Source organism: Apteryx rowi, unplaced genomic scaffold (assembly GCF_003343035.1).
Source record: "Apteryx rowi isolate R43461 unplaced genomic scaffold, aptRow1 scaffold_51, whole genome shotgun sequence".
Classification (NCBI taxonomy): domain Eukaryota; kingdom Metazoa; phylum Chordata; class Aves; order Apterygiformes; family Apterygidae; genus Apteryx; species Apteryx rowi.
The window spans coordinates 317,291-343,211 of NW_020450772.1; the positions used below are offsets into that span (position 1 = coordinate 317,291).

Consider the following 25,921-nt stretch of genomic DNA (forward strand, 5'->3'; position numbering starts at 1 on the left):
GGAGAGGTCAGATCAGCAGTCTGGGGTTTAGTCTTTGCCAAAGTGAGTGCACAACGAAGAGGTCAGCTGCGAACTTGGCTCCTGTTCCTTTTTTATGCAGAGCTCTCAACCCCCTTGGGTAACGATCTGCAAGGTCTCAGCACTATGCTTGGTCTGTTAAAGTGGTTTGGCCTGGCTCTTCTGGGTAACTGTGGGACTGTGTGGGCCAGAAGGGGGGTGACTGCAGTGCCTTCAGCATGAGAGAAGTGAGGGAAAACAGGGACGCTCTGCAGCCCACGAGGGTTGTGTGGTTGGGGAGGAGAAGACAGCATGCCAGGAGTTGGACAGAGCCATAAATTCCGTGTTCCACTCATGAACCTCTGTACCTTTCTTAATTGGGAAAGGATTCGGTCCTGCTTCCTGAGAAATAAGTGGGAGTTTTGCTGCTGGTTTCCATGAGAGCTGGACTGGTGTTGCAGCTTATACACACAGAGTTGCTATGCACATGTGTATTTTGTCCACTTGGGCTCACATTGGTGTATAAGGCTGTAATTGTTTTGTGCCAAAGCTGTATGGGGGTCCTGAGCCTCAGTTCTAGCCTTCCTCATATCCCTGTATACATAGCAGCTGGCCTCTGTATTTAATGCTCAGTTCACAAAATACACATCTGGAACAGCACTTTGGCACTTGCTTGATTTTTTTGTCTTTCAGTGAAGCTCAACCTTTTGTGCGTGTCTGTGAGCTGAATCTGAAGCTTGGATGTGAAACCCTCTGGATCCAACCTTGCAGGCAAACCTTGTGGGTGGAACAGGGGCAGGGGACAAACAAAGCACAAGTCTGCAAGAGGCCGTCCCAACCCTGCATGCACTGCGTGTGCCAGGTGAGATTTTGAGACATCTTGTGACAACTAGCAAACAGGTCTGTCTGGCTCTACCCATGTTAAGGAACCTGGTCTGGGTGCTTGTCTTGGCCATTTCCAGTCTGTATAGTAGGTTAAGACCTGGGTGTGCAGCAGACCCGCTGTCTGCGCCTCCAGGTCCCTGCTGCCTTGGTCATGTTGTCCCAGATGGGGACTGTTGTGCAATCGGGAAGGTGCCTAATCTGGGTGCTTGGGGACTGAGCCCCGGGCTGTGTTGCGGCACACCCAGCAGCAAAGAGATGCAACTCCAGGAGCTTGGTGCAGACGTGTTAACATAGCATCTGTGCAGAGGGCAGGCCCAGCTGCAGCCACCCACTGCTGCTGTATGCAGGCAGTGCGTGCAGCGGTGCAGCTCTGAACGCTCTCTTACTAGGGCAGGGCTATGCTTATTCTGAATTAGCCAGCCGGTTGGGAGGCAGTGATCTTGTTAAAGGATATGTCCAGATTAGAAAAATGAGCACCAGCTCTCTGCAGTTGCCACCAGCAGCGGGGACAGTGGAACTACTAGTGGAAGCAAGAGCCGGTGCTCCCTTCTCCAAGCAGGTTTCCTTGCACGCCGGTGACTAATACCCCAGGCCTGTCCACGCAGGCGGTTGTGCAGCAGCAGTGCCACACTCTCACTTGTGCTACGTTTGCTTGTAAAGTCACGTCCCCTAGCCACTTGCCTCCTCTGCACCTCCCTTCGTCCTGGGGGATAAGAGGGTAGGAGCTGACTGCATTTTGGGGTTGTCAGTGGGGAGATGCCTGTGCTGAAGAGTGAAGTATTATTGCTCTTGTACAGTCCTGGTTGGGTCTGAAGTAGATACAAAATTACTTTGTCAAGCGCAAGTGATAGCTGACTTTATATACATAAAGTGTTATAAATGATGTTCTGTCTTTTTGTAGAAGTGTTTTATTTACTGTAAACAAGTGACTTGTAAAGGATTCATTCAGAATTAGTTCCTGGAGGGATTCTGTCTATCTGAACTAGGTTTTATACTTAGATATGTGACAGAGAGATCATTTAAAAGGATGTCATCAATTTGAAATTAAGATAGTGAAAAGTTAGTGTCTTGCACTAAAACTGTGTCTGGAGATTCTTGGCCAAGTTTTGCAGTCTCACTCTCCTATTTTTAAATCTCTCACCAGCTGCTATGTGACCCATCCCTCCACCCCCCCAAAAGAAAGAGCTTACTGACTAGAAACAGGAAATAATAAAACTCACTAACCACAAAGTATTTTCAAATGCACAGAGTAAACAACCAGAGATGGTGAGAAATACATATTTTCCACTGATCTCTTTTCAACACAGTAACCATAGCTGATAATTATAGTCACTGGGGATTCACAGGTTTTAGGGGGAAAGTATGTTTTTAAGTTGATGCTGTCAAAACACAGTAAAATATTTTCATCACACTAGAACATTTCCTAGCCCCTCTCCCAGCCTCGCTATAAAGTCGCCACAGGGTGTGATTGGACCCATTACTGAAGCAAAATAGAAGTGAAAGGAAGCTGTTAAGCTTCAGACCCCACCTCGGGTAGGGATATGCTGCCCACATCTACCACGCTGGTGTGTACAGTGCCCAAGGCTGGGCAGTGGGGCTTTCTGCAGCCGGTGCAGTAACGGTGGGTGCTCATGTGGTGTCCGTAATCTAAACTCAGCAGTATGTGTGATAATAAGCTGCGAAGATCTGTAATGTCTTTTCAGTTGCAGGATTTTGATGCGCTTTCGTTCCCTTTGCCTGAGTGTTTTCACTGACTGTGAGTATTCTGTATTGCTGCTCTTTGCATGGGCTGTCTCCAGCCCCCCCTGTGATCTGTATTTTTGTGGTAGGAAGATTTGGATGTATTTTCCATATCATTAGTCATTCTGGAGATTCCCTTCAGTAAAACGTTAGCTTCAAGTTGGGGAAGTGATGGCAAGTCCTGATTTTTCGGTCAGAGGGTGGAGATTGGGATTGCTGTAAGATGTCTACAGTTCTGCGTCCGTAAAAGAGCTGCTTTGCTGCCCCGCAGGCCTGTTAGAGGCTGTGCGGTGCCTCTCTCGGCAGAGCCCCCTCTTTCATGTCAGCCAGCTGTTGCTCCTGCCACCCTTCTGCTACCCCTCTAATGGCTTTTCAAAAGTGCGGGATGAAAGGCAGAGCTTCACAGGAGAAGATGCCAAAACCAGAGGTGACGATTTTCACTCTCTCAGCACATCATCAAATAGATCGCGCTGCATAATTAGTCCCTCTGAACTGGGGGCCCGTTAATTAGTATGCAGAGTGTTTGTTTAAGGGAGCCTTGCTCTTTTCTTTTAACTGTGAAGAACTTTTAACTGCCTTTGAGTTGAAAAACTGTGACCAGATGTTGCCAACAAGTCGAGCAGATTTGTCCCGATCTTGTTGGTACAATTTGCAGGGAATTTTACCTTCTGGTCTTTAGATCTGTCTGCGCTTCCCTTACAACTTAAAGTATTTGGCCAGGTTAAGTCCAGCTCTGACTTCCTTCATAATTTGAAATGTTATTGTGATCCAGGTGATTCTTTATGTGTGTGTGTGTGTGTGTGTGTCACTGCTGCTTTTTCTGCAAAGCATCAGGAGCAAAAAATGAAAAATTTCTCTCAACTGCTAAGGAAGAACCATTTGTGAAAGAAGAAAACAAAAGCAGATCCCCAAGTATTGTTTATTCAGAGCAGACAGGACAAGGCTGGAAAAAAATCAATTGTAATCTTCCAAAAGATTATTTAGAATTTTTAGTTAAGTAAACAAAAAATCTCTAAATGTAACTATATATAGCATATATATTTACACCTAGCTCACTATTTTAACAGTAATGCCAACATGTTTGGGTGGTTAGGAACAGCATAGCTAGAGTGAGCAGTACAGAGAACACCAAATATATCTGAACAATCTAAAATGTCTAAACAGAGTCTCTCCCTTTCTCTCTTCCTTCTAATCATTGCAGCATTCTTACAGGAATTAGAACTGAAATCTCCTACACTTGAACAATAATAATAATAATAATAAAAAGAAGATTGGCCTTTTTCTCCTTTATCCAGCAAAGTAATCTCAGCTGCTTACATGAGATCTGAGAGGTAAGCTTGATGCAAGAGAGGGTTGTTTCTCATTGTCTTATATTTTTATTAATAAGAGGCTAATTACTTCAAGAACATAAGACAAGAAAGTTATATAATTAATATACGCTAAAGAGTATGAGAGGATTCTATACAATAATTTAGATGTATTAAATAAATACAAAATAATAGCAGCCTTCTACAATGCAGGCTACACATAGGTTTACTTCGGCATGAAGTACCCTGGTCTTTAATACACCTGCAGGAACAGACTTGCTCCTCAAGTGTTTTAAAGAGACATATCTATAAGATACATACATAAGAGTGTCTAAGATTAGGAGAAACATTTTAAAGCACATTTTACCATGGTCTCCACATATCTAATGACCCCATACTAGGGTTATTATGGGAAAAATTTGGCTGCAGGACCTGTCTGGGAGGCACAGCATCGACCTGGCTGAAAACAGACAGTGGTGGCAGCTGGAATGAATTTTTCAAAGCCTGTTTGTTCTCCACAAGGTAGAAGTGCTCCTGCGATGGGTTTCTGCCAGGAGTGTTCCCCTTAGGGCTCAGTGGGGATTTTGGTGTCAAGACAGGCTGCTGAGATGGGCTCGAAGACCTTAATGCTGTTTTGCAGGTGTCTTCACCAGACCTGGGTAAGGATTTCAGCAGGTGGTTTAATAATCGTGCGCCAAGAGTCTTGTCCATCCACTCGCAGGTGAGGAGAAGGTTGTGAACCTCGTGCATGCACTGAATATATCCAGTGCTGTATCTCTGCTGGGCTTCAAGGCCCACTTTGGAGTCAGCTGTATTGAACAGGAGACAACTGAAGTTGGTGAGTGGGTAAAAGCTGCACAGTGTGTTCTCTCTTAAAAGCATTTAACAGATTCCTGTGTGCATTGGCCCCTATGGTCCCGGGCGATTTAATGGAGAAAGCTACGCTGGCTTATTGTTGAAAGCATTCTGTGGGGTCTGCGGCAGGTCAGTGCCCTATTTCAGGGTGAGACAAAAACTCTACACAATTGATGCAAATGAGAACGGTCTTGGGGCCATGGCCGAAGCGGGGGACAGGGCTCAGATGCCCCAGTGGAGTTTCCCAGCAGAGCAGGAACATCACAGGATAACCTCTGAGCCCCTTTGTAAAATGCTTGGAGACTCTGAAAAAATCACTAGGTAAGGCCCAGTTGCTGGCTCCTGGAGAAGGTAGTTTGATTCCTCCACTGATTTCATCTTTATTTAGTTTAATTGGGCTTTATTATAATGTTAATCACTTGCAAGGTTCAGGAGGAAGGTCATGCTGGAAGGGAGTGAGCTGCCCGGCCAGGCAGCCGATAGGGCTGCTTATGAATGAGCAGTGCAAAACTAGAACAAAAGGAGAAAACGGCACTGGAAGAAAAACTTTTGTGGGTTGAAAAGTGTTCAACTCCATCTCCCCATCTAGTGGTGAAAACAAAGCCCAGGCCAGCAGGCCAGTTAACAGGTTTGAAAGACGCTTTTGCCAAACTGCCACTGGATTAAAAATGCAGCGCGCTCTGCTCTCCTGGCACCCTCCTGCCTTTACCCTGAACTGAACTGTAAGGGGCTGAAGGAAAGACGCACTCACCCATGAGCTTGCTGTTTTGGATGTTCTGAAGATGCTTTACTGTCATTTCGAGGATGTCTGCTTTCTCAAGTTTAGACTGCTAATAAAGGAAGAATTCAGTATTTGAGAGACAATGAAGTGTGTGGTACAGTGCAAAGTTTCTCAAAGGGGGGGGGAAATCCCCCACCAGCAAAAGGACCAAAAGATGTGTAAAAATGAACACTTACATCCAGGTGAAATGCGCCAACGACAGTCTCCTTCAGCTGATCTAAGCAGTTGTTAATCCTTTCCCTTCGCTTCCGCTCAATGAGAGGTTTCCTTAACTGGCAGGGAGATAGTGGATGGGGGGTGGGGGGGAAGGGAGGAAGAAGTGCAGAGATTATTATATTTTTCTTTCTCCACTACAGCACAGTGAGGGCAGAACTGAACTGTGCTAGCTTCACTGAAGCAGGATGAGGCCTTGGGTCTAGTTTGACCCTGAAAAGCCACATCCTCAAGTGAAGGTGGTGCGGGGTGACGGGATGGATACTCAGCAGCAACAAGCTCCTGCAGCAGGATGGAGAATGCCCCATCTCTGACTCCGGTAATACTCTGTTCTTTAGATCATATTAGGTCTTAATTCTTTCACTTCAACTCACGTTAATCAGAGTTTCCCCAACTCAAATCAAAAGAGGCATTTCTAAGACAGAGAAAGGAAGCAGAAAAAACACTCACGTGGGTTACACTCGGAGGAAACATCTTTATAATGAAAGGAAAAAATTGCTCCGTTTCTCTTTCCTAGAAGCACTGCCTGTGGTCGCAGCACGGTATCAGTAAGAGTGCCTGGCACCAGCATCCGTGTTACGGGATTCTGCTCCGCGCGCGTGGCCGTGGCTGGGTGAACCCGCACGGAGCGGGACCTACCTTCCTTTCCTCTTTGGTGCTGGAGAGTTTCTGCACGCCGCTGGCCATGGCTGCAGCAGTCATTGTAATCCAGCCTGTCCGCTCCGAAATGCTGGGAGGCAGGGGATGGAGAGGAGGCCCTTGCTTCCTTCCTTCCGCGCGAGGTTGCTCCCTTTCCTGATGGGCACTTTGCTTCTCCTCTGCTCCTCTGCTGTATTTATAACCCCAAATTAGCATGTGAAAGGGGGCTTTCCTTGGCTGGACTCCTTTTCCCACACGAGGGGTCGAGCCCAGAGGTTTGTGGCCATCAATCAAAGCTGACAGGTCACTGCTTCTTTTCAATGACCGCATCAGCCCCCCCAAACGGCGACAGATGTCCAGCCTCCAAAGCTTTGCTTTGTAGGGATCTTTTGTTAAGGAAGAAGGGAAGCAAAATGGGCGCGCTCTGAGCAGCTTGCATGGCTCCTTGCTCAATTTGCACAGATTCCCAGGGAGGAAAACAATAGCCGGGAACCAGTTGAGTTACACCTGGGAAAGTGTCTTCTGTGCATCTTTTTTTTCCTTTATCTCCTTGAGCCAATGCCTCTTTTTACCTGCTAACCTGAGCCCCAGCCATTTTAAATCTTTGAAGCCAAGAGCAGCCTCTTAGTTTAATAGTAGAGTACTGGATCTACTAGTTCCTGCTCCCAGGAATTATTATTACAAGGTAATGACGATCAATTAAAAACTGTTGACAGCAGACACCTATAGAAACATTGTTTTCATCACAGAAATCCCCTAGGGAAAATGCTGTGGAACTTTATTTACCTCTTGAGAGTCTGAGTTCTGTTTTGCACGCCTCTAAATGTAGGAAATAAGTAACTCTTTTAGTTTTTAATTGCTGTGTAGGCTTTAATATTAAAATTACAGACAATTTCAGATGCAAACAAACCTAGAGGTGAACTCAGTCCTGTTAATTCTATTGGATTTTTACATGACTGTTTACTTTTTTTTCCCCCCCTCTGTCATGTTGCAAAGATTCTTGGGTGGTTTTCAGGGGAAAGGGTGTTTTTTATTTTTATTTTCTTGATTAGTTTGTTTTTCATCCTCTGAAATGCTAGTGCAGAAGCACATGAGCCTTTAAACGAGACTTGGCACTGGATGAGAACGTACTTTTATGCTTCCTCACTTCTATTTGGTTTTAAGGGGGAGTATGAAGGCATTTTTCATGACTGTGCTTTTGCTTTCTGACAGTTGCTTTGCTAATGAGCAGGATTTGGCAGTGTCCCGTAGAGTCACACAGGTGAAGCCCTTTACGCTGGTGTCGAATGCGTCACCTTATTTAAATGGACAGGAAGAGGTTGCAGTGGTTCAGAAGAACCAAAAGCTGCCCCAGTCCGCTGTTGGGATTTCCCATCACCCAGCGAAACTCCGCAGCTGCAGAACCCTTACTCCACCCCTTCAGCCGTGGGTGGTGATGTACCCCAGGAATAAAAGCTAGGACATTGCGTCCCTTGCTTAAACACTGTGTGGGTGTATGTTTGTATGTATGTAAATGCAAACATATTTACCGCATGTCTGTATGCACTGCTGCCTGTGCTTATAATGAAAACATGTCCCCAAACGTGATGTCTTACAGGCAGAGGTTGTTTGTCAGTCAAATGCAGAGACTGGGTGCGATTGCCCAGTGTTACGAGCACCCTGCCTGGCTAAGGCCCGTGAGGGAGAGCCTGAGATGGGCTGCTGTGTTTGTTGCTCTGTGAAAGGAGGATTTGAGAGGGGAAGATTAATACTTTGTTCTTAGTGTCCAGTAATGGTGATGCATCAAGGGGGCAGGGGTGGGCACGTCGTATCGGATGCGTCCCCTGAGTAGAAAATGGAAGGGTGTTCTGCTGTCCTGTGTGAGAGCCCTTCAGTACTGCCAACCCCAAGTGCTCAAAATTTAAGAGTCCTTTGTTCTCTCAAGTTTTTTCGAGCCCAATATGGGAATTAGAAGCTTGCCTATCTTTAGAAAATGTGTGGCTGAGACATCCATATAACCACATGATTGCAGCAGCTGGGACTTGAAGTAGTCAAATGGGTTGAGATAGGGCTCTGACTTGTTAGTTGGTAGCACAGGGCTTGGGCACAGAGGGGAAAGTTCATTCCTAGGTCTGGGGAATTTTCTAGTGTGTTTAAGGCCCGGTGGCTCCTGTTTCTGCCTGTGACCTGACTGCACATCTTCTAGCCAGGTTTAGCTTGGCCAGTGGGGAAGAGGAGAAATGGCCTCCCACAACACCATCACCTTCTGTGGAGAGCAGCGCATTCCCAAGGTGGTCAGAGCAGCAAGGGGAAGCCCAAGGCCACCTGGGCTCCTGTCCCAGCTGAGCATTGCAGGGGTGTCAATGAATGCAGAATTGCCTAAGAGCTCTGAAAAACATATGAGATGGTATCAGAAGGGAGCAGGCACTCTCCCACATGCTCATCTGTCCTCCTTCAAGGGGATCTCTCAGTCTAGTGCTCTTTGGCTGGGCGTGGGTCTGGGGTGCTCTGCATGTCCCCTCTATTTGTGGCCCAGGGGCTCACCAGCCCCAGGACCACTGGAAAGGTCTGTCTGGTGGTTGTGGTGGTGGCACCTGGTGCCTTGTCCTCCCTTTCTTCCTTGGTCTGGACTTGCTTCTGCTTTAACCTCCCCCCTAGATGTTGCTGAGCGGAAACACCAGCGTCTTGTACAGATGTTTTTGACCTCCCACCGGGGCTCCTGGGAGGAGAAGGGAGATGCTCTGCAAGAAGGTCACCCAGAGGTTTCCTCTGCAGAGCTGCCCTCCATGTACTGAGGGGAGTCGAGAGTGAAGGCGGCAGCGGAATAAGAAGCTGTAGGTTGTGTCCCCTCGCAGCCCCTTTCTCGACTCCCCCTCCCTCTCTGTGGTGCCTCCTGCCCTCAGCCTTGACCCTGTGTGACCTGCCTTCCTCTGAGGCCCTTGTGCAAAGGGATCCACTGGTTTCATAAAACAAGCACGTAGGGTGTTTTTGGCAGTGAGGAGTTGGGCTGGGCAGGCGGGGGCCGCGGGAGCAGCTCCTGCTGGCCCTTGCTGCCCAGCCGCTCTCCTGGCCCTGCTTGCCCGTGGCAGTGCAGCCCCAAACCTCGGAGGGGTGCGAGAGACTCCGAGGGGCCTGTTGCTTGTACTGGTCTCGCTTCTCCTCCGGCTTTTGCTCTCGGTGAGCACTTTTCAAGGTTCATTTGTAAGACAGCATTTCAGTAAAAAAGAAGAGCAGCTTTTGCTGTAAACAGTTATTTTACACCTCTCATTCAGGGCAAACCCCTTTATTTTCAAAGCACAGGGTGGGGGGGGGTGCAGGCTGTAGAGTTGCCCTCCCTTTCAGGGGGAAACATGACATCTGTGCTCGGGATTGTGTGGACCAAACAGGCAAATGCAAATGACCACATAGCATTAAAGGAAGCATTTTGCAAATTCCTGCTTTACTTTCACATTGCACACTGCCAGGTTTTACTGAAAAGGAGATTCTCCTTAGTAAACAAAGCCTCCCTTTTTTTTTTCCTGGGCTTTCCAAAAAAAGAAAGAGAAAGGGGTCAGTGCTGCTGGGAGTTTTCTTTTTTGCTATTTGTCTACATTTCACACCCTGTAGAAAGAAAACAACTTTTAACATCTGTTCCTGCACTTTTTAAGATGGAAAGAAAGGGTCTTGAAAATGGGAAAAGTGTGGCAGATGTTGGCAGATTCCTTCCAACGCAGATGTCTTGCTCTGAAAAAAGTTTCTTTAGGAATTTGTGGCCACAGCTCCTCTTTGACTTGGGACACGCGACTGCCTAGCGAATGAAGGGACGTGGGAAAACTCTATAGAACAAAAGAGCTTATTCAAACAAACCTGAGAGCCGTGAACAATCTAATAACCAGCAGAGAAATGGACAGCAACCCTACGAGCCATGCAAGGGAGGGGGCTTAACCCTTTCCCTTTTCCCTTCTTCTTTTTCTGTTTTTCAGAGGGGGCTCTGAGCGGTGGAAATCCACAGTAAGATGCCTCCTGTCTTAAAGGGTCTAATTGCAGAGCAAATTTCCATGCGTGGGACAAGGCGTAAAGCCGGGTGTCACCACTGGAGCGCAGCAGTGCTCAGCGCAGTGCCTGCGGGCCAGGACGTGCAGGTTGCCCATGGACCCACCACAGATCATCCTGCGCAGTCACCACCCCGCGCTGACACCTCGCTCCCTGTGGAGCTGCTTCTGGAGGTGTTTTTGCAGGCTCCATTCAGGTACAAGTAAGTTCTTACTGAGAGACAGACATGGTAACGTTAGGCTCAAGCCTCTGGTGCGCTGGAGGAACGGGAGAAAAAGCAAGAGTCTCTCTCTCACGTCAGGTAGCTGCATATGTTAGAGTCTGGGTGGCTGAAGTTTGTGATAATCTCAGTAATCTCCCTGTTCTGGCTTGTTCTGACATGACCTCTAAGGCGTAGAGTTGAGCAGAGGCTGCAGAGCACCTGTATCCAGTACTTTGCTCTGACTTTTTCCATATCTAGTCCTGGTTTTTCACAGGTGCTGTGTGGGGCTGGTTTCCATTCGAATCCTGCATCTTCTATCTCCTAAATTGCCCAAGCTGCACCGGGCAGAGGCCCAACAAGAATCAGCGCTGGTGTTATGGGACACCCCTGACACCTGAAAAGGGCCAGAAGCAAAAGATGTCAGTGAATGCTGAAGCCAGGAGCAGGCTCATGGAGTGCTGGTGGTACTTATGCAGCCCGGTTTGGGAACCAGTGGCTTAGGGGAGCATTCGCAGAGTGGAAGGAGCTGAGTTTCTCTGTGGCTGGGCAAGGATGTGTTCCCAGCCCACAGAACAGGCAGGACTGACGCCTAATCCCAGCCTCAGCTGTCTGTGCTGTTGGACACATCACTTCGGCTAAAGACCTTCTTTCTAGAGGTGCTAAGTGTCAACCATGTCTCAGTTGGTCTTCAGTTTAGGCTAATAGTGTAGGGGTCTGGCTTTAGATACCCTTGTTTGAAAGTGTTGTCCTCAACTTCTCTTCCTTGGTCCTCTCAGGTGTGAAACTTGTTAAGTGCTTAACATTACTATAATAACTCCAAAATTGAGTGATTTGGTTTTCTCTCATTTCTCAAACATATTTAGTCCCTAGGAGGTTAGAGAAAGACACAGTGATGCTTGCTGGGCTCCCGTTCTGTCTTTTGGGGTCTGTATTTGTGCTGTGTATTTGCTACAGACGAGGGAGATTGGCATAACCTGAACCTGTGGTGATATAGGTCCTTTATTTCTTGCCCTGCTGTCATGGATGTGAAAAAGATGCTTCTCTGCACCAGCCTCTTATATATTTGAAAATTGTTATCAAGTTTCCCCACTTCCTTTCCAGATTGAACACCCATATTTTCCCCATCTTTCCTTGCAGACCATGTGTTTTACAGACCTTTGATCATTCTTGTTAGTTCCTTCTGTCCTGTTCCCAGATGGCTGCTCTGGAATTCCCTGCCGGATTTACCTTTTAGGAAGGAGAGATCAAATCCAGACTATTTTAGTAGGTGTTTCAGCCTCGCAGTGTAAATTCACTAATAGGCTAGAAACAGGGCTGCCTTGTGCAAAGCAGTGAAGAGTTAAACTGTGGCAGGCTGACGGGGAGGCGCAGGTGGTGAGTTACATCTGCACTGCACAAGGCTTATTCTGTTTTAGAGCATAAAATCTGCCAAGGCAGTAAACACACCCGTAAATCAGAATTGTTAGATGTGCCTGAGCGCAGCCCGCCAGCGTGGCTTCTTGGTCGTTGGGCTTACACAAGAGTGAAAGGGTTGCTTTGCAGCACCGGGCAGGCTTCAGAGTGATTGAATGAGCTGCTGCTGTAGGCCACGAGGTCCGTGGTGGCTAGCAGCTGGGCACGTCCCTTCTTCAAAGGCATGACTGTGCTGTGGGACCCGGCATCCTTAGGATGTTACCTGACTCTGAAGAAAGAATTTTTGGCTTCTTCCTATGTCGCCCTTGGGTGCGTGTCTGTGCTAGGTAAAGTGCACTCTCCCCTCACAAATAAAGATGATAAAAGGATAGAAGAGAGCTCTCCATTGGCATGAGTGAGCGCGAGTTCCTGGCCCATGGGAAGTGCCGATGGGCAGGCTGTCAGGCGGGCTGATGGGGCGCTGGTGGGCAAGGTGTACTACTTCTGTTTGATTTTTACTGGATCTGCTTTCATTAAACTGCCTCTGTTCTTGGAGTATGCAATAATGCAGATCTTGTGAAGTGAGAAGCAAAGTGTGGGTTCAGCCCCAGGAAAGCAGCTTGAGCTGTGGGATTGGGCTGGCAGCTTGGAGGGCATGGCTGGGGTAGCTGCAGTTTGGGGCATGGAGCACAAGTTAGCCCTGACATGCAAGCTCGGAGCACCTTCTGGATCCTGCATTCCCTCCCTGGTGGACAGGCTCCAGTTTTGTGTTGCTGTAAGCAAATGATCATCAAGGAGAGGCTGTTTTTAAAGGGGTTGTCATAATGACTAAAAGGTTTTTAGTCCAAGGATTTTTCAGAAGTTTAGTTCTGGCTCAAACCTGAGGTTTAAAAATGAGGGTTAAATCTCTTTATTAAAAGGTTTAAGCCTGTAGATTTTCCAATGGCTGTGAATCACAAGCAGTCCATGCTGAAGTCCTGTGTTGCCTAAGGGGCGGTTTGCCTTCAAAATGTTGCAGTGAGAGAAGGATGTGAAGGAGAGTGGTAGATGCCAGCGAGATGACTGGACCTGCCGGCTCAGGAGGGGTGCAGTCAGTGTCTGGGCAGGTAGGATGACTCCCAGGGCAGAGGCATGTAAACTAGTGCTGCTTGGTGATGACTCACTGCTAGATTGTCCCAGAGGGGAACAGGGTTACATTTCCCGATTGACCTCTCTTCAGTAAGTTGTATCCACAGTATTCCCTCCCAGACTGGTGCAGCAGGGTCCTCCCGAGGATCATGTGTCCACTACCCCAGCCGGACCAGGGTAGTGTTGGAGATAGGCTGGGCAGAAAAGGATGATTTACCTGTGCTTGAGGTGTGGAGAAGAGCATTTGCAGCCATTTAATATTATAATGACAGCTGCCTGAGAGCACAGCCCGGGTGCAGGAGGCACCATCCAAGACTGGGCAAAGGAGTGCTGGGCAGGGGAACTGACAGCACCATCGGAGTCGCCTTGGGCGAATCCCTGAATGAGGTCAATGGCTGTCGCTGCTGGTTTTGTGGCCTGAGCCCTTTGGGTGGGACTGGGCTGGAGAGGGTTATCTAAATGGAGGGAGACCGACAGGAGAAGGCCTGAGGGGGGAAAGTGATCTGAGGTGCCTGGAGGTCTCTACCTCATGCAGAACAGCAGCTGGGCACTGTGAGGAGGATGTGGGGAAGCGCACAGGAAACCCTGCACCCAGTGGCTTGCACGGCTGGCAGACCTACCTGCACCATGCAAAGTGTGGCAGGGATTTTGTGGCTTCAGTGGCAGGCAGTTTTCCCAAAACAGGGGAAAGGTTCCTTCTCTAGCGAGAGTCTCGGGACGGGGGCCAGGGCACTGTGTGCAGACCTGAGGCCTGCTGTTGGTCTCTTGCGACTGCCAAGGTGAGCTTGCAAATGCTGCCCACTGCTTACGTGTGCATCTAAGCAACCAGCGGATGAGCTGGGCCCCTGAGCCACCGCCAGGCCCCCAGCACGGCCCCCAAACACCGCAGGGTAGAAGGAGCAGGGCTGGTCCTGGCCGGCGAGGTGTCGGAGCCCCCGCGACGTGTGTGCTGGGGGGAGCAGGAGCCTCACTGCCTGCTGGGGAAAGGCGGGTGGCAGGGGCACCCCTCCGAGTGCTGGCCTTGCAGGGGGACGTGGCGTTGATGCACGCGACTGGATAGCAGAGATGGGCCTTGTTTAGGCAAGCGGAGGGGGGGCCATGCCACATGAACAAGGGTGCCAGGCCAGCCAGAAGCTTCTCCATGAGATGTTGTGCCAGCAGACTTGTCTCTGCTGGGAAGCCCCATAAGGCCCCCTGCCTTCACCATGCAGTCAAGTGCTGTCTTTCCCTGAAGTGAGGCTTTATGTCCCCTGAAGATAGGCTTAAAGTCCGTTGTAAACTAAATAGATCATGACAGACTGGGTCAGAACGTGAGGGGTTAATGGTGTCTGCTGGCTCGTGTCTTCCGGGTGCCTGGCTAGTTCTGTGCATTTTCATGCACATGCATGTTTACTCCAAAAAAAGTTCCTCCACAAGACTCCACCTCCTGCTAAAGTCCTGGGCTTTCTACCAGATGAAAAGACTTGAAATTCGTCTGTAGGYGTAACAGAACAAAAAGGTGTGCTCCAGCACTAGGAGATGCTGTACCTCCGTCACAACCTCTGCAACTAGTATCCTGAGGCTGGCTCTCCAGCCCTGAGGAGAGCTCATGTGGGGGCACGCATGTCTCACAGGACTCTGGAAACCCCTCTCCATTAGAAGGCTTCATTAGTTAAATTCTTGGAGCTGACCTGGACAGATGTGGGGTGACCCTATCTGTACCAGGTCACCGTTTTTGGCATGTGGGTGGGAGGTGACAGGGTTTTGTGAAGGTATGTGGCTAGGAGAGTTGTGTGGACAGAGGGAAAAGAGGAAGAAGGAATCTGGGAACTGAATGCTGCCCCCTCTGTTGTCACGAAACCACTATCTTGCCTTTTCTGGCTGTCCTTCCTTCTGTGCGGTCATATTTTTGGCTGGGGGGAAAGAATTTGGATGAGCTCATGTCTAGCTCAAACAGCAGTGGGCCTTGGGACGGACTGAACACCAGACCATGTGCTATGGGGCTGCTGACATAACAGTGAATTGAAGGAAAGACGGCTGGGAAATACACTGTGAAAAGTAGGGCTCCCAAGCACATTGTCCTTCTTGGTATCCTTGTCATCTTTCTGGCCTYTTTTGGAAGTGACCTTGCTTACACCAGAGAGTCCCTTCTCCTCAGCCTTGCTGTCACATCCAGTGAAGACTGAGAGTCCGTGTCCTCATTACCATCTTTGATGTCCATGCTCGAGGGGTGGGATCTTGGAGCAATGTCTTGCCTGGTTCTTCATGGTATAGATAAGGGCAGGAGCACAGCTGGAAGCTCAACTGCTCAAACAACATTTGTATGTGGAGAAAAAGGACATATGTAGCATAGGATGATGCTACATGTAGCACTTGCATTATAAGTGAAGTCTAGCACTAGATGTGGTATTACACATCTCCTGGAAATGCCATTCCCTGGAGGTAATGGACTAATGACATTTCTCAATCCAGCTCCTTTACCGAGTACTCCAAAACTAGCTAGTGCTTGCTTTAGTTCCTCGGTGTGAGTTGGTTGTCGCATCTTCAGGAGCGGACTCTTGGAGTAGGAAATGACTATGGTACCAGCTGAGTGATTCTCAACTCTTCTTTCACACGCACCCCTCTAGCCTTTGTGTTAAGGATCAGCTGATGTTCCTGCCATTGCTCAATGTGTCACCTGTCTAGCTAGTTAGCAGTGCTCCTGGGCCCTGGAGGAAGTCTTATCTACTTCTTCTCAGCCAGAAAGCTGCTGGTTGCAACATGGGATCTTAGGCCAAGAGGGAGTTATAGGAAGAAAAAAATCTGATAAGCTGTGTGGGTGGTGACATGCTGGCAAGGCTTAGCCTCTTGCCTGTGCTGAAGTGATGGTGAAGGAGGAAGTGAGCAAAGCTTGATGAAGAAAATAAAGTGAGCTTTGAGGGAGTACTCTGAGCAGTCCGTGAGCAGTCTGTGAGCTTTCCTTGTCGGGCGTCCCAGGATTTGTTTCTTTCAAGAGGGCAGCTCTGGACTTTCTCACACTCTGTGTGTGTAATGTTACCAGGTGTCACCTGATAACGTGCCTCATCCATAATGCAGCAAATAGTTTATTCAGTAAGCTTCACTTTCACAGCAACTTCTGCATCTGTGCCTGCCTCCCCAAACGTTGGTGAAACCGGAGAACAGCATCCTATACGCAGCCTTTGCACATCCCGTACAGCTTATTTCTTCTTGGCTTCTCCATTGCTCAGAAGGAGCTGGGGTAAGTTTCACCTTTGTGAGACAAATATCTCCTCTGTGACTATGAGTAAACTCTGCTTTCATCCTGGCTTGGCCACATGCCARCAGCAGCTTTCTTTTTATAGTACATGTGTATACATGCACTGACACCACATCCTGACCCCTTGACACAAAATACATTGTCAGCATGAATGAAGCAATGAGGCTGGTGGTCATTAACTCTTTGCAGGAAGAGCAACTTGCAACATTCATGCGTTGTCCTCGACCTTGTGCAGATAGGCTCCTCTTGCAGGATGCAAAAGAATGGTCAGGAAGGCAGTGTGCTTATTAACAGTGATTCTTATGTGCTGCTTGTTTTTGGTTCTGCAGAGGCTGAAATTGCAGCACCCGGAAGAAGTGATGAAACACTTGGTTCTTTTTTTCCACACTTGTCAGTTCACTCTTGGTGTAGCTCAGCTGGCTCTGGGGACAGCAGAATACACAGGAGATTAAGATGGTAGGGCACGAGCCTCAGAGTCTCTGGACTTTGCAAGCCACATCCAGTCTGGATTGTACATAAAATCATATCCTGCTCTTTAAAGTAATTTCTATATATCCATATTTTTATATCTAATTTTTTTAGCCAATTAAAGCAAAAAGCAATGACAATTCTTATACTGTTGTTTTATAAACATCTTATTTTATAAACACTGTCTGGTTATAGCCTTATCTCTCCCCTCATTAATTTCTTTTTTTCTTTTCCAAATATATCTAGGAGACTGTCTTTTTATAGGGATGAGGATTTCTTATCACCCTGGAGAAACCAAAGGGTCCAGGGTGCCCTGCCAGCTCTTGCGACACTGTGGAAGAACGCAGACCCTCCTGGGGTGAGGAAGCAGTGAGGAGACAGAGCTGTCGGGCTGCTGTGGAAAGGTGTGTGATGCTTCAGGAGCCAGGCTGAAGGGGAAAAGCAGAGCTTGCACTAGTTTCAGGTTCTCTATAATGAGGTATCTAAAAATAATAATAATAATAATAATAATAAAAAAGCCCACTGTCACATCACTATTTTTCTTTCTTGTTTATTTTTAATGTTAGATGTTCTGCTCTTGGTTTGTTCCTTTAAGAAATGAGAGAAATGCGGGAACTATGCAAGGAGTTGTCCAGGGAAGTAACTGTGATTGGATGGGTGTTTTTTGTGTTTTGAAGGTAGTGGCCTGTTTCTGTGTCTCCCCCTTTCCTGGTGTGTGTATATATACACATACAGGCAACTACTCTCTTGCGCRCCTGCGTATTTAAGATTTTCAAAGATATAAATTTAGCCTTAGAACTGAGTAAACCACCTACATACATGAACTCATTTTCAAAGGTGCCCAGCTGAATAGTGCTGAGCTGGGGGAACAGGGCTCAACACTCCTAAAAATCAGGCTGCCCGTTCAAGTGCCTGAATTTGAAGGTGGAAAAAGGTAGAAATCCAGTGTGCTCCCCTCCTTTGGCAGTCAGCATTCGTATCAGGAGAGAAAGGAGGAGGAGGAGGAGGAGTGCAGAAAAGCTTGCGAGAGACTYGGGGAAGTTCTCCGCACGCATTTGCTGGAGTGCCACAGCACAGATTTAGGTTTCAAACTGAACTGCAATGGCCTCTCTGTTAGCTCAGCCCCAAAGCAGACCAAATCCAGCTGAACAGCAAACACAACAGCCCTAATCTCGTGCCATTCATTGTAGCAGGCTTTTTGCTGTGAGAGCCAATTAATTAGTTTCTGTAAGTCCTTTGAAGGTGTAAAGTGCTAAGTAAGTTCATAGCAGCATTATCCAGAGGGTGTGGGCTTCAAAGCTTAATGGTATTATTTAAATGTGAACCTTAGTAAACTCCGTTCATATTTTCTTTAAAATGGAAAGGAACTTAAAGCGAGGGAATGAAAAGAACAAAGAAGACAAGAAAGGAGAAGGTTAATACCATCTCTGCCTTCAAATGAAAGCCTGAAGCAGCAGGAAACAAAAACACTGAGGTTGTTACAACTTCACCGGCTGCTGCTGGTCACATCCCCGGTGTTGGGCTTGGTCCCCACAGCTGCCACCGCCATGGCGTGAGCAGAGCCCGGCCTGCAAGGGAGGCCGTCCCGCTCCCGCTCCACTCCGCAGGAGCCGCGCGGGCAGCGGCGTTTGCTCCGAGGCCTGCGGGGAGCAAAGTCCAACGCTGTCTTTCAAAATCGGGCCTCTGTCACAGCAAGCCGAGAAAAGGAGCCAGCGGTGAACTGCAGCGAGCAGCCCGGCCCCTGCGGTGGCCCCAGTGTAATGGCTAAAACCCAGTATAATGAGTATAGTTTAATCATGTCACCAGTGTTTGCAGCCTTGTTTCTTTCCTGCATGGTTTCAGATGCACAGATATATTTGCTTGCAGTTTTATTGAATTAGTCATCTATTTGACTTTTTTTTTTGCCTTTTATTACCCAGGAAATGCATTCCTCTAGGGTGCTGTTTTTCGGAGAAGGTTGTGTTATTTCCATTCATGTTTACCAAGCTGATGGAAATCTTTTTTGGTTTTAGTGTAGTAGATTCTCACTGGAAAGGATGCTGCGCTTTATAGATAATTTTCAATTGTTCCACAGTAATAAAATGTTTATTAAAATTACATGGTTCTAGCGAATGAMACATTGCTCTTTTTGCTGTCCATGAAATTATTTTGCTCATTGTTTTTCTTTTATTGACAATCTTTATATGSCACCTTTAATTCTTGTGGTTTGCAATAATATTTTTTCAATATGCTTTAATTCTGAAATGACAGCTTGAATTGAGGATAAATCATAGCATCCCTGTGAGAAAATTTTGCCCAATATGGATGACATTAGATTTACTTGTGCTGTTCTACAGGGGTGAGTGTTTTTGAGGGATGAGTCTGGTCATTATGTATTAATTGAGTGAACTGAAAGTCACCAAAACGCTCCCTGACAGGTGTTTCTTTGAGAAAAGCTTCCAGAGTTTGGGCCGAACATGCAAAGCCCAGCAGAGGTGCAGTGCGGTTTCAGGCAAAGTCACAAGCACTCGTGAAACCTGGGTGATTAAATTTAGCCACTTGGGTTTGGCTTGGTCAAAAGCCCACGGAAAGGCTCAGAATTCTTTTTCTTCCGAACGTTAAGTAGAAGATATTTAGCACAGCTTAAGCAGTTCCTAGTGCTAATATTTTCTCCCCCTTCTTTCCTGAAGCTCTTGTCAGGGAGCACTAGCCTGGGTTTCAGTCTCTGAATCATATCAAGGCATGCCCATGCCCAAGCATTCTTGAATTAAAGCATAGCATTGGGGGTTGGTTTGTGTTATTCATCCTTCRTATATTTGTCAAGGCGAGCTGGAAGGAAGGCCTAATTTATTATTTTAAAAGGTTTGCGTCATGTCTGCTCAGCTGACTGTTGAGATGGCCGTGTAGTTAGCAGGAACACCTCCGTACCTGCTGTGTGGAGGATCACGGCATGCCACAGTAAGCACGTTATTTCTGTCTCTGTGCTTCCTTTCCTACCTTCCTGCTACGGTCTGGGCTCCTCGGTGTGAGCAGGGCTCGTGCTGGTGAGTGCTCGCTTACAGCAGCGCCAGTAAAACTCTGCGTGCGGCTTTCTGCGGGGGTGACATTTATCTTTCCTGGGGAGTTTCCAGCCTGCCGGTTTGGGCACACTCTAGCAATAACTTGCAGAGCGTGTGGCAGACTGCAAGGGCGCAGGGTGAAGCAATGGGGGCTGTGATGGGAGGCCACTGCCGCCTCCTCCTCTGCCTGGGTCCGAGTCTCTTGCTTTTTGTCTTTAATCAGAGACAGCCGAAGGAGGTTGGGTGCCATTACATCACTGTGCTAAAATGCACGTGAATAGCGTGTCAGGTCAGCTCCATGCTTGGTGGAAGGGAAATAAAAATACTGCGTGCCTGGCGGTGCTTGGCCCTGCAGGAAACCCCAGTGCAATTGGCGCTGGTGGTGTCACTGGCACCCGCTCTTCCTTTTTTTTTTTCTTTTTTTTTTCATAAATAGAGAAGACTTTGGCTTCTGCTTTATAGGTTGCTTTAGGCCACTTTTGCTGACTGTGTTACTCTAAAATCATATTTTAGAGGCAATTGTGCTGATCTCTTAAAGAAACCAACCCTAGCTGAATAACATCCTGCAAGCGTGATGCTCTTGCAAGGATGTATTGGCCCAATCSGGGTGTTGGCTGAGTCCTACCAGCCCGGGGTGCTTTCCGCAGGGCACGTGCCTTCGTTAGCTGGTGGGAGCAGCGAGCGTTGAGGGAGGCTGGTCTGAGGAGTTCACTGGGGCTGCGCAGGGTCAGACACCCTGTGAAGAGCTCAGGGGCTCTACTTAAGGCACAGTCAGAGGAAGAAATGAGGTGAGCAAAGCAGAGGTGCTGGAAAGAGGATTAATTTGCACCATTTCACAAGATGGAGTAATTTCCCCCCCCCATTTTTACCCTTTTTTGGTGCAGGATGATAGCCAGAGGAGCTGGAGCTGAATTGCAGGGCTCCCTGGGATCTCGAACCTGCAGCAAAAAGCCTTAAGATTGCATTCAGCTGTCTGTTCCTGCTGAGCAAAGCATCTGCATGTTTGCCTTTATAATGGCTTTTTTCAGCAAAGTTCCTTAGGTTTTTTTTTAAATCATGTTTATTCACATCCTAATTTGTAAGAATTAAGTAATTCACAATGGATGTCTCAGTCGTGGCTGTGAATCAGTGAATTGCTGTTGTACTAAGAGGTCTCTCACATGTTGAATTTAATTTCTGCTTCTAAGAGCCTGGAAAAATTATGCTCTCTGCTGATGGATTTCCCTGAAGTATACTACATGCTCATGGTAATTATGCAGAACACATTACCTTCATGGTCTCWTGTCCAGTGGTCATTTGTAAAGCAGTTGTATGTGTTTTCCAAGATCTGATGTTGAATCACTGTACTGGTGCTTGTCTCTAATACTTCTCTCTGTTCAGCACCTTGAATATTATCTGTTTAAACTTGAATGCTTTTAGCATAATTACAGGTTAACGATTTGAACTCAGACATACACACCCTTTCGACGTTGGCTTTGAAAACAATGATTTCCAGCTCGCAAGCGGGCTATGCAAACTGCCGGCATTACCTGGCTGTGCACTGTGGCCCCAGACAAGCTTGGCAGATGGCACCCAAAGGCCGTGTCACCTTGCACGGGCAGCGCGTCCCCCCTCCTGCTGCATGTTCAGAACCACGGGGTCTGTCTGTGAGATGAACCATCACCTTAGATAGATTTTTTTTTTTCTTTTTTCCTGTCCCACCTTTCCGTTTCATTTCCCTCCTTATCCCATCTGCGCCTGCTTGTCCCTGGTGTCCTGGTCGCGAGGCACTGAGCAGCTGCAGGACGCACTGGGGTARCCCTGTGGTGCAAGGCTGGGCCCTGAGTTTGCGATACCCGTGAGTGATGCAGGAGAGCATCCCCAGCGACGACGGCGCTTCAGCAGAGGCCTAACTATTCAGCTGAACGCAAAGCTCATATGCACTTAAATGCTGTCACAGGTAGGGATGGTCGCAAGCGTGGTCAGAAACATTGTTCTGAGTGTGAGCTGTAACGCGCGGCTCACAGGGCAGTGACGCTCGCGCAGGAGGCCTGTTTGCCAGCCGTTTCACAGGTCCCATAATATCTGTCCACATCAGAGACAGCACTGGGAATCTCGTTTTGTCTTCATCAGCCTGTTTGTCCAGAAACACCACGGCTGCTGCTCAGAGAGGGGGCACGGCGTTATCCGATTTCTTCCCCCCCAGTCCACATGAGTATTCTGCTTTTTGTGTGTGCAGTGACAGGCTTATGTGGTGAAGAGGGTTTATGGTTTCTCTCAGCACATAGCGGTAAAGCCCAGGGAGCTATTAGGGCTGAAAGTGGAGGAGAACAAGGAGAGTCTGGCCGGAGGGGAGAGCCGGGAGCTGCCGGCAGCGATGTCGAGGGGTCTGGGAAGGAAAATCTGTCCGACGGGGGCAAGGAGCCAGACTGTGAGATACTGGAGGTTGCGGTCAGGCGGCTGAAAGCTRCAGGTAGCGCAGAATGGGCAGCAGGTAGAGCTGAAAATGCAACAGGCGGGCGAACGTGGCGGGTGAGGCACGGCGCTGGGATACGCCGGCCACACTCCGCTGAGCTGCCAGGCTTTGCCGGGCTCCTGGGAGCCCTGCGGCGAGACAGCCAGTGATCGTATTTGTTGTTTGGGTATGGAGAGTGCATTTTTGCTTATGCTTGTATATATTTTTTTAATTTGGTAAACTTTCCAACTGGGGGAAGGGCAGGTCTGCCAGGCATCGGGGAAGAGCAGTTTTTGGAGGATGACTCTCCAGTCCTCAGGGGGAGCGTGTAGGCCCAGCAGCATGTGGAAATCCCATTGCACTCATTCAGGTGTCGCTAGGGAAATTCCCTTTTGCATTTCACCTGCCCAGTCATCTCATGGTGTCTAGAGTAAATCCCTACTCCATAGGCAAGAGTTTTCAATGGACCAAACCCTCCCATTTCACGCTTTTCACAAAAGAGCTTTTGGGTTGCCTTGCTCCAGCTGAATGAGGAGCAAAATCAGCCTTCAAACCTCCCTTTCTCCAGTGGGCCCTGCCTCTGCAGGGTGCCTGTGTGAGGTGGGGGGGAAAAAAACCCAAATGTCCCATTTCTTCATAGCTGCTACTTTCCCTTCTCGAGCTCCTGCGGCTCAGCTCTGGTTTAGTGGAGAGGACCTGGCCGGGGAGGAGGGCTGGGGGAATAGCTGCTCCTCCAGGCTGCAGGTCGCCTGGAGCAGCGCTGGTGCCTGCACGCCGCCCCGCTGCGGGCAGCTCAGATGCAGCACGAGCCCGAGCGCCGGTCCTGAGTCCCAGGTGAGCAAAGCACCCGTGGGCATCTGGCGAGCAAACCAGTTGATACTGTCCATTAGTACAGTACCAACGTGAGCTTTCTGCCCGGCAGGCTGAGCGTTAGCCTTTCCATCCACACCCAGCRACGAGCGGAGGGAAAGCACTGGCACGTCCGGCTCAGTCTCCACCTAAGGCACGTGTAGGACACCAAGAGGCAGCGCTGCCTTCCGAGCACGGCTGGCTTCCTTTGTGGCAGAAAAGGCAAACCACAACACGTGAAATCCAGAACAGGAACATCCTGATACTGAAAAAATAAGGGCACTAAGAACCACAACAAAACTTTTCCCTGTGGTGTGACAGGGAAAGCAGAGGGAAGTAATGTGGAGATACGTAACACAGCAGAGGTAATTAAAAAGAAACTGAAGATAGAAACTGTCAGCTGAAGATGTACAGTGCAGCAGAGCGTGAGGAGCTTAAGGACTTCTCTAAAAACCAGGCCAGTAAGTCCCAAATTGCTGTACAGCAGTAATATATCAGACACACAGGTGCAAGTTTTCCTCTCAGATCAAAGCTTGTAAGAAATTAATGACTTGTTCCATAAAAATATATCCTTCTGCTTTAAAATCATGTTGTGTATTATACTGTAGTAATGGACAGTATCAACTTGATATATATATATATTTTCAATTCAGGCTAATCTGCATTTGGCACAGTGAGAATAATATATTAGTTACCTGCCAGGGACATAGAAATAGCCTGAACCTGTTCCACATCATGATCAGAACTAGCAGAAAACCTTAGGGCTATAATTCATCAGCAGTCCAATGAAGGAATCGTCTATAAAGTCCAAGCACAATATACAATACTGCGTAAGAACCCAAAGTCTCAATACAGCCCAAGGTTAGAGGCGCAAAAAAAAAGTTTTCTGGCAGTGTAAAGGATATAAACTCCCTTCAGTGAATTAACTTAAAGAGGATAGCGACCAATAAGTAGTTGGACAGAGGTATTCTGGCAATAAAATCCCAGCCCAGGGGAGTGATACTGCAGAAGTTCTCTTAAAACAGTGCCCACGGGTTGCTCTGGTTGTGCTCCCCGGAGCTGCAGTGGCCAGGGCTTGCAGAGGTCTCTGGAAGGTGCGCGGGCCCTTGGACTGTGGGGTGCTAAGAGGCAGCCCGTGCGGTCCTGCCATCTCCTTTGCAGAGCCCCTCTGCTCCTCTGTGGAGCACCTCCACCATGGTCACCAGTGTGGGAGCACCTTCTCCGTGGGAGAGCCTCCATCGTGGCCTCCATCGCAGGAGCTCCTCCACCGTGGTGCCAAGGCCGTGCTGGAGCGACGGAGCAAGGCAGGTGGGAATGGCCCCAGCCTGAGTTATATCTGCAGGCAGGGTCCCTCATCCTGGACGAGCTTGCCTGCATGCCTCCTTTCTTGCCCACGTGGAGCGGTTGGCAACCTTGGCTCACAGCGTGCTAAAAATAGCTTGTTTTCCAGCAAAGTGGCAGCACCGCTGGAACATGGGCCGTCGTCTTCATGGCGTGGCCCTGTTCCTAATTTAGGCACCTCAGTCAGGTGAGAAAGGACTGCAATGGCTAATCCTGTGTTTTATGATTCAGCAGAGCAAATGAGAAAGGCAGGCTGGGATGGGGGTGTGCATTCAAAGAGCAACTGCAGTCCACGTGCGTACTTCTGCGAAGGTGGTAGGAGTTAGGTGCCTGTTGCTTTCCGAAGACAAGGAGTGTTATTTCTGATAACGTGAGGAGGCATCTCCGTTCGGTTTCCTAGTGTGCTAGGCCACCGGAGTAGAAGTGTCTCTGTCGTGCTCGTGCTCTTCTCCCTGTGCTACCCTGACTAACCAGCTAGCTGGGTTACTGCCCCGGTTACTACGTGTTTTGCCCAGTGGTTTATAGCTTGGCATTTTGAAGTTTTAACCTAATGTTTCCAGACTTTTTCATACCTGAGCCCCTTTCCCAAAACAAGACTGAGAGGGCTTTTCAACCCTTCCGGGAGGTATTACAGCTCCCCGCCTTAGCATTTGCACTTTCAGCGGAAAAGAAGGTGCCCTCTGGGAAACAGTGCATTATAGTTGGGGCATCTTCAAGGTTAGGGTGGAGTTATTTGCCATGTGGGTCAGAAAGCTAGGGAGTGGTGGGTGATACAGAGGTGTGAATCATGCTTTCGTTTAGATTTAGTATTTGATCACGCAGTGCTTAGGAGCCCAGAGAGTACTTGTTGCTTTGAATGACACAACCTCAAGAAATTAATGGATTTTTTTCCTGCATGAAAAGGGGAGGAATTAGCTCGGCTCTGCTTCCCTGTGACTGCTGAAGGCTTACGATAGGCAGAGTATTTATTTGCCGAGTCGCAGATAAGGGAAATTCTTGGGGCTTTTGCCTCCCTTGATAAAACTGGCGTTTTCCATTGGGGTCACCAACAGCCTTCCTCTACGAGAGTGGAAGGCGTTATGCAGCTGTTGAACAGATTTCGCAGGCTTATCAGAAAGCTTGCGCTTGTGCAGCACATTAATTATGGCGTGAAAGGGAGCTTTTCCTTGTGGCACTCGTACAGCGTGTCCGCGGTCCCCGGGGCCAGGCGGGGGTAACCCGGGGCGGCCGGGCTGCAGCCCCTTACGGCGCTGAGCTGTTCTTCTGAGGCATCCCGCCTCGAGGCCGGCCTGCGCCCCTTGGGGGCTGCCACAGGGGTCCTTGGGGCCCCCTCAGGGACCCCTCGGGGGCACAGCCTCAGGGACCTTTGAGGGCCCCCTCAGGGTCCCCTGGGGCCGCCGCAGGGG

The 25,921-nt window shown here is 48.6% G+C and overlaps 1 protein-coding gene and 1 long non-coding RNA gene across 6 annotated transcripts; one reads left to right on the forward strand and one right to left on the reverse strand.

Annotated features, from left to right (window-relative positions):
- Positions 1-2,339: 2,339 nt before the first annotated feature.
- Positions 2,340-18,917, forward strand: LOC112972920. Of its 5 annotated transcripts, none has more exons than XR_003255827.1 (7): positions 2,340-2,503; positions 2,586-2,638; positions 3,824-3,953; positions 4,570-4,650; positions 5,922-6,097; positions 16,239-17,257; positions 18,218-18,917. It is a non-coding gene; the product is annotated as an uncharacterized LOC112972920 (long non-coding RNA). The 5 variants fall into 5 exon arrangements; XR_003255828.1 differs by lacking the exon at positions 18,218-18,917 and having other exon boundaries at positions 16,239-16,841; positions 17,100-17,362; XR_003255830.1 differs by lacking the exon at positions 18,218-18,917 and having other exon boundaries at positions 16,239-16,367; positions 16,715-17,362.
- LOC112972919 (transcription cofactor HES-6-like) lies at positions 4,145-9,518 on the reverse strand. Its single transcript, XM_026080139.1, has 4 exons — positions 6,418-9,518; positions 5,742-5,837; positions 5,536-5,614; positions 4,145-4,738 (listed from the first exon to the last, which is right to left on the reverse strand). The coding sequence occupies exons 1-4, from the start codon at positions 6,745-6,747 to the stop codon at positions 4,293-4,295; spliced, it is 951 nt and encodes a 316-aa protein (XP_025935924.1). The 5' UTR covers positions 6,748-9,518; the 3' UTR covers positions 4,145-4,292.
- Positions 18,918-25,921: the final 7,004 nt, after the last annotated feature.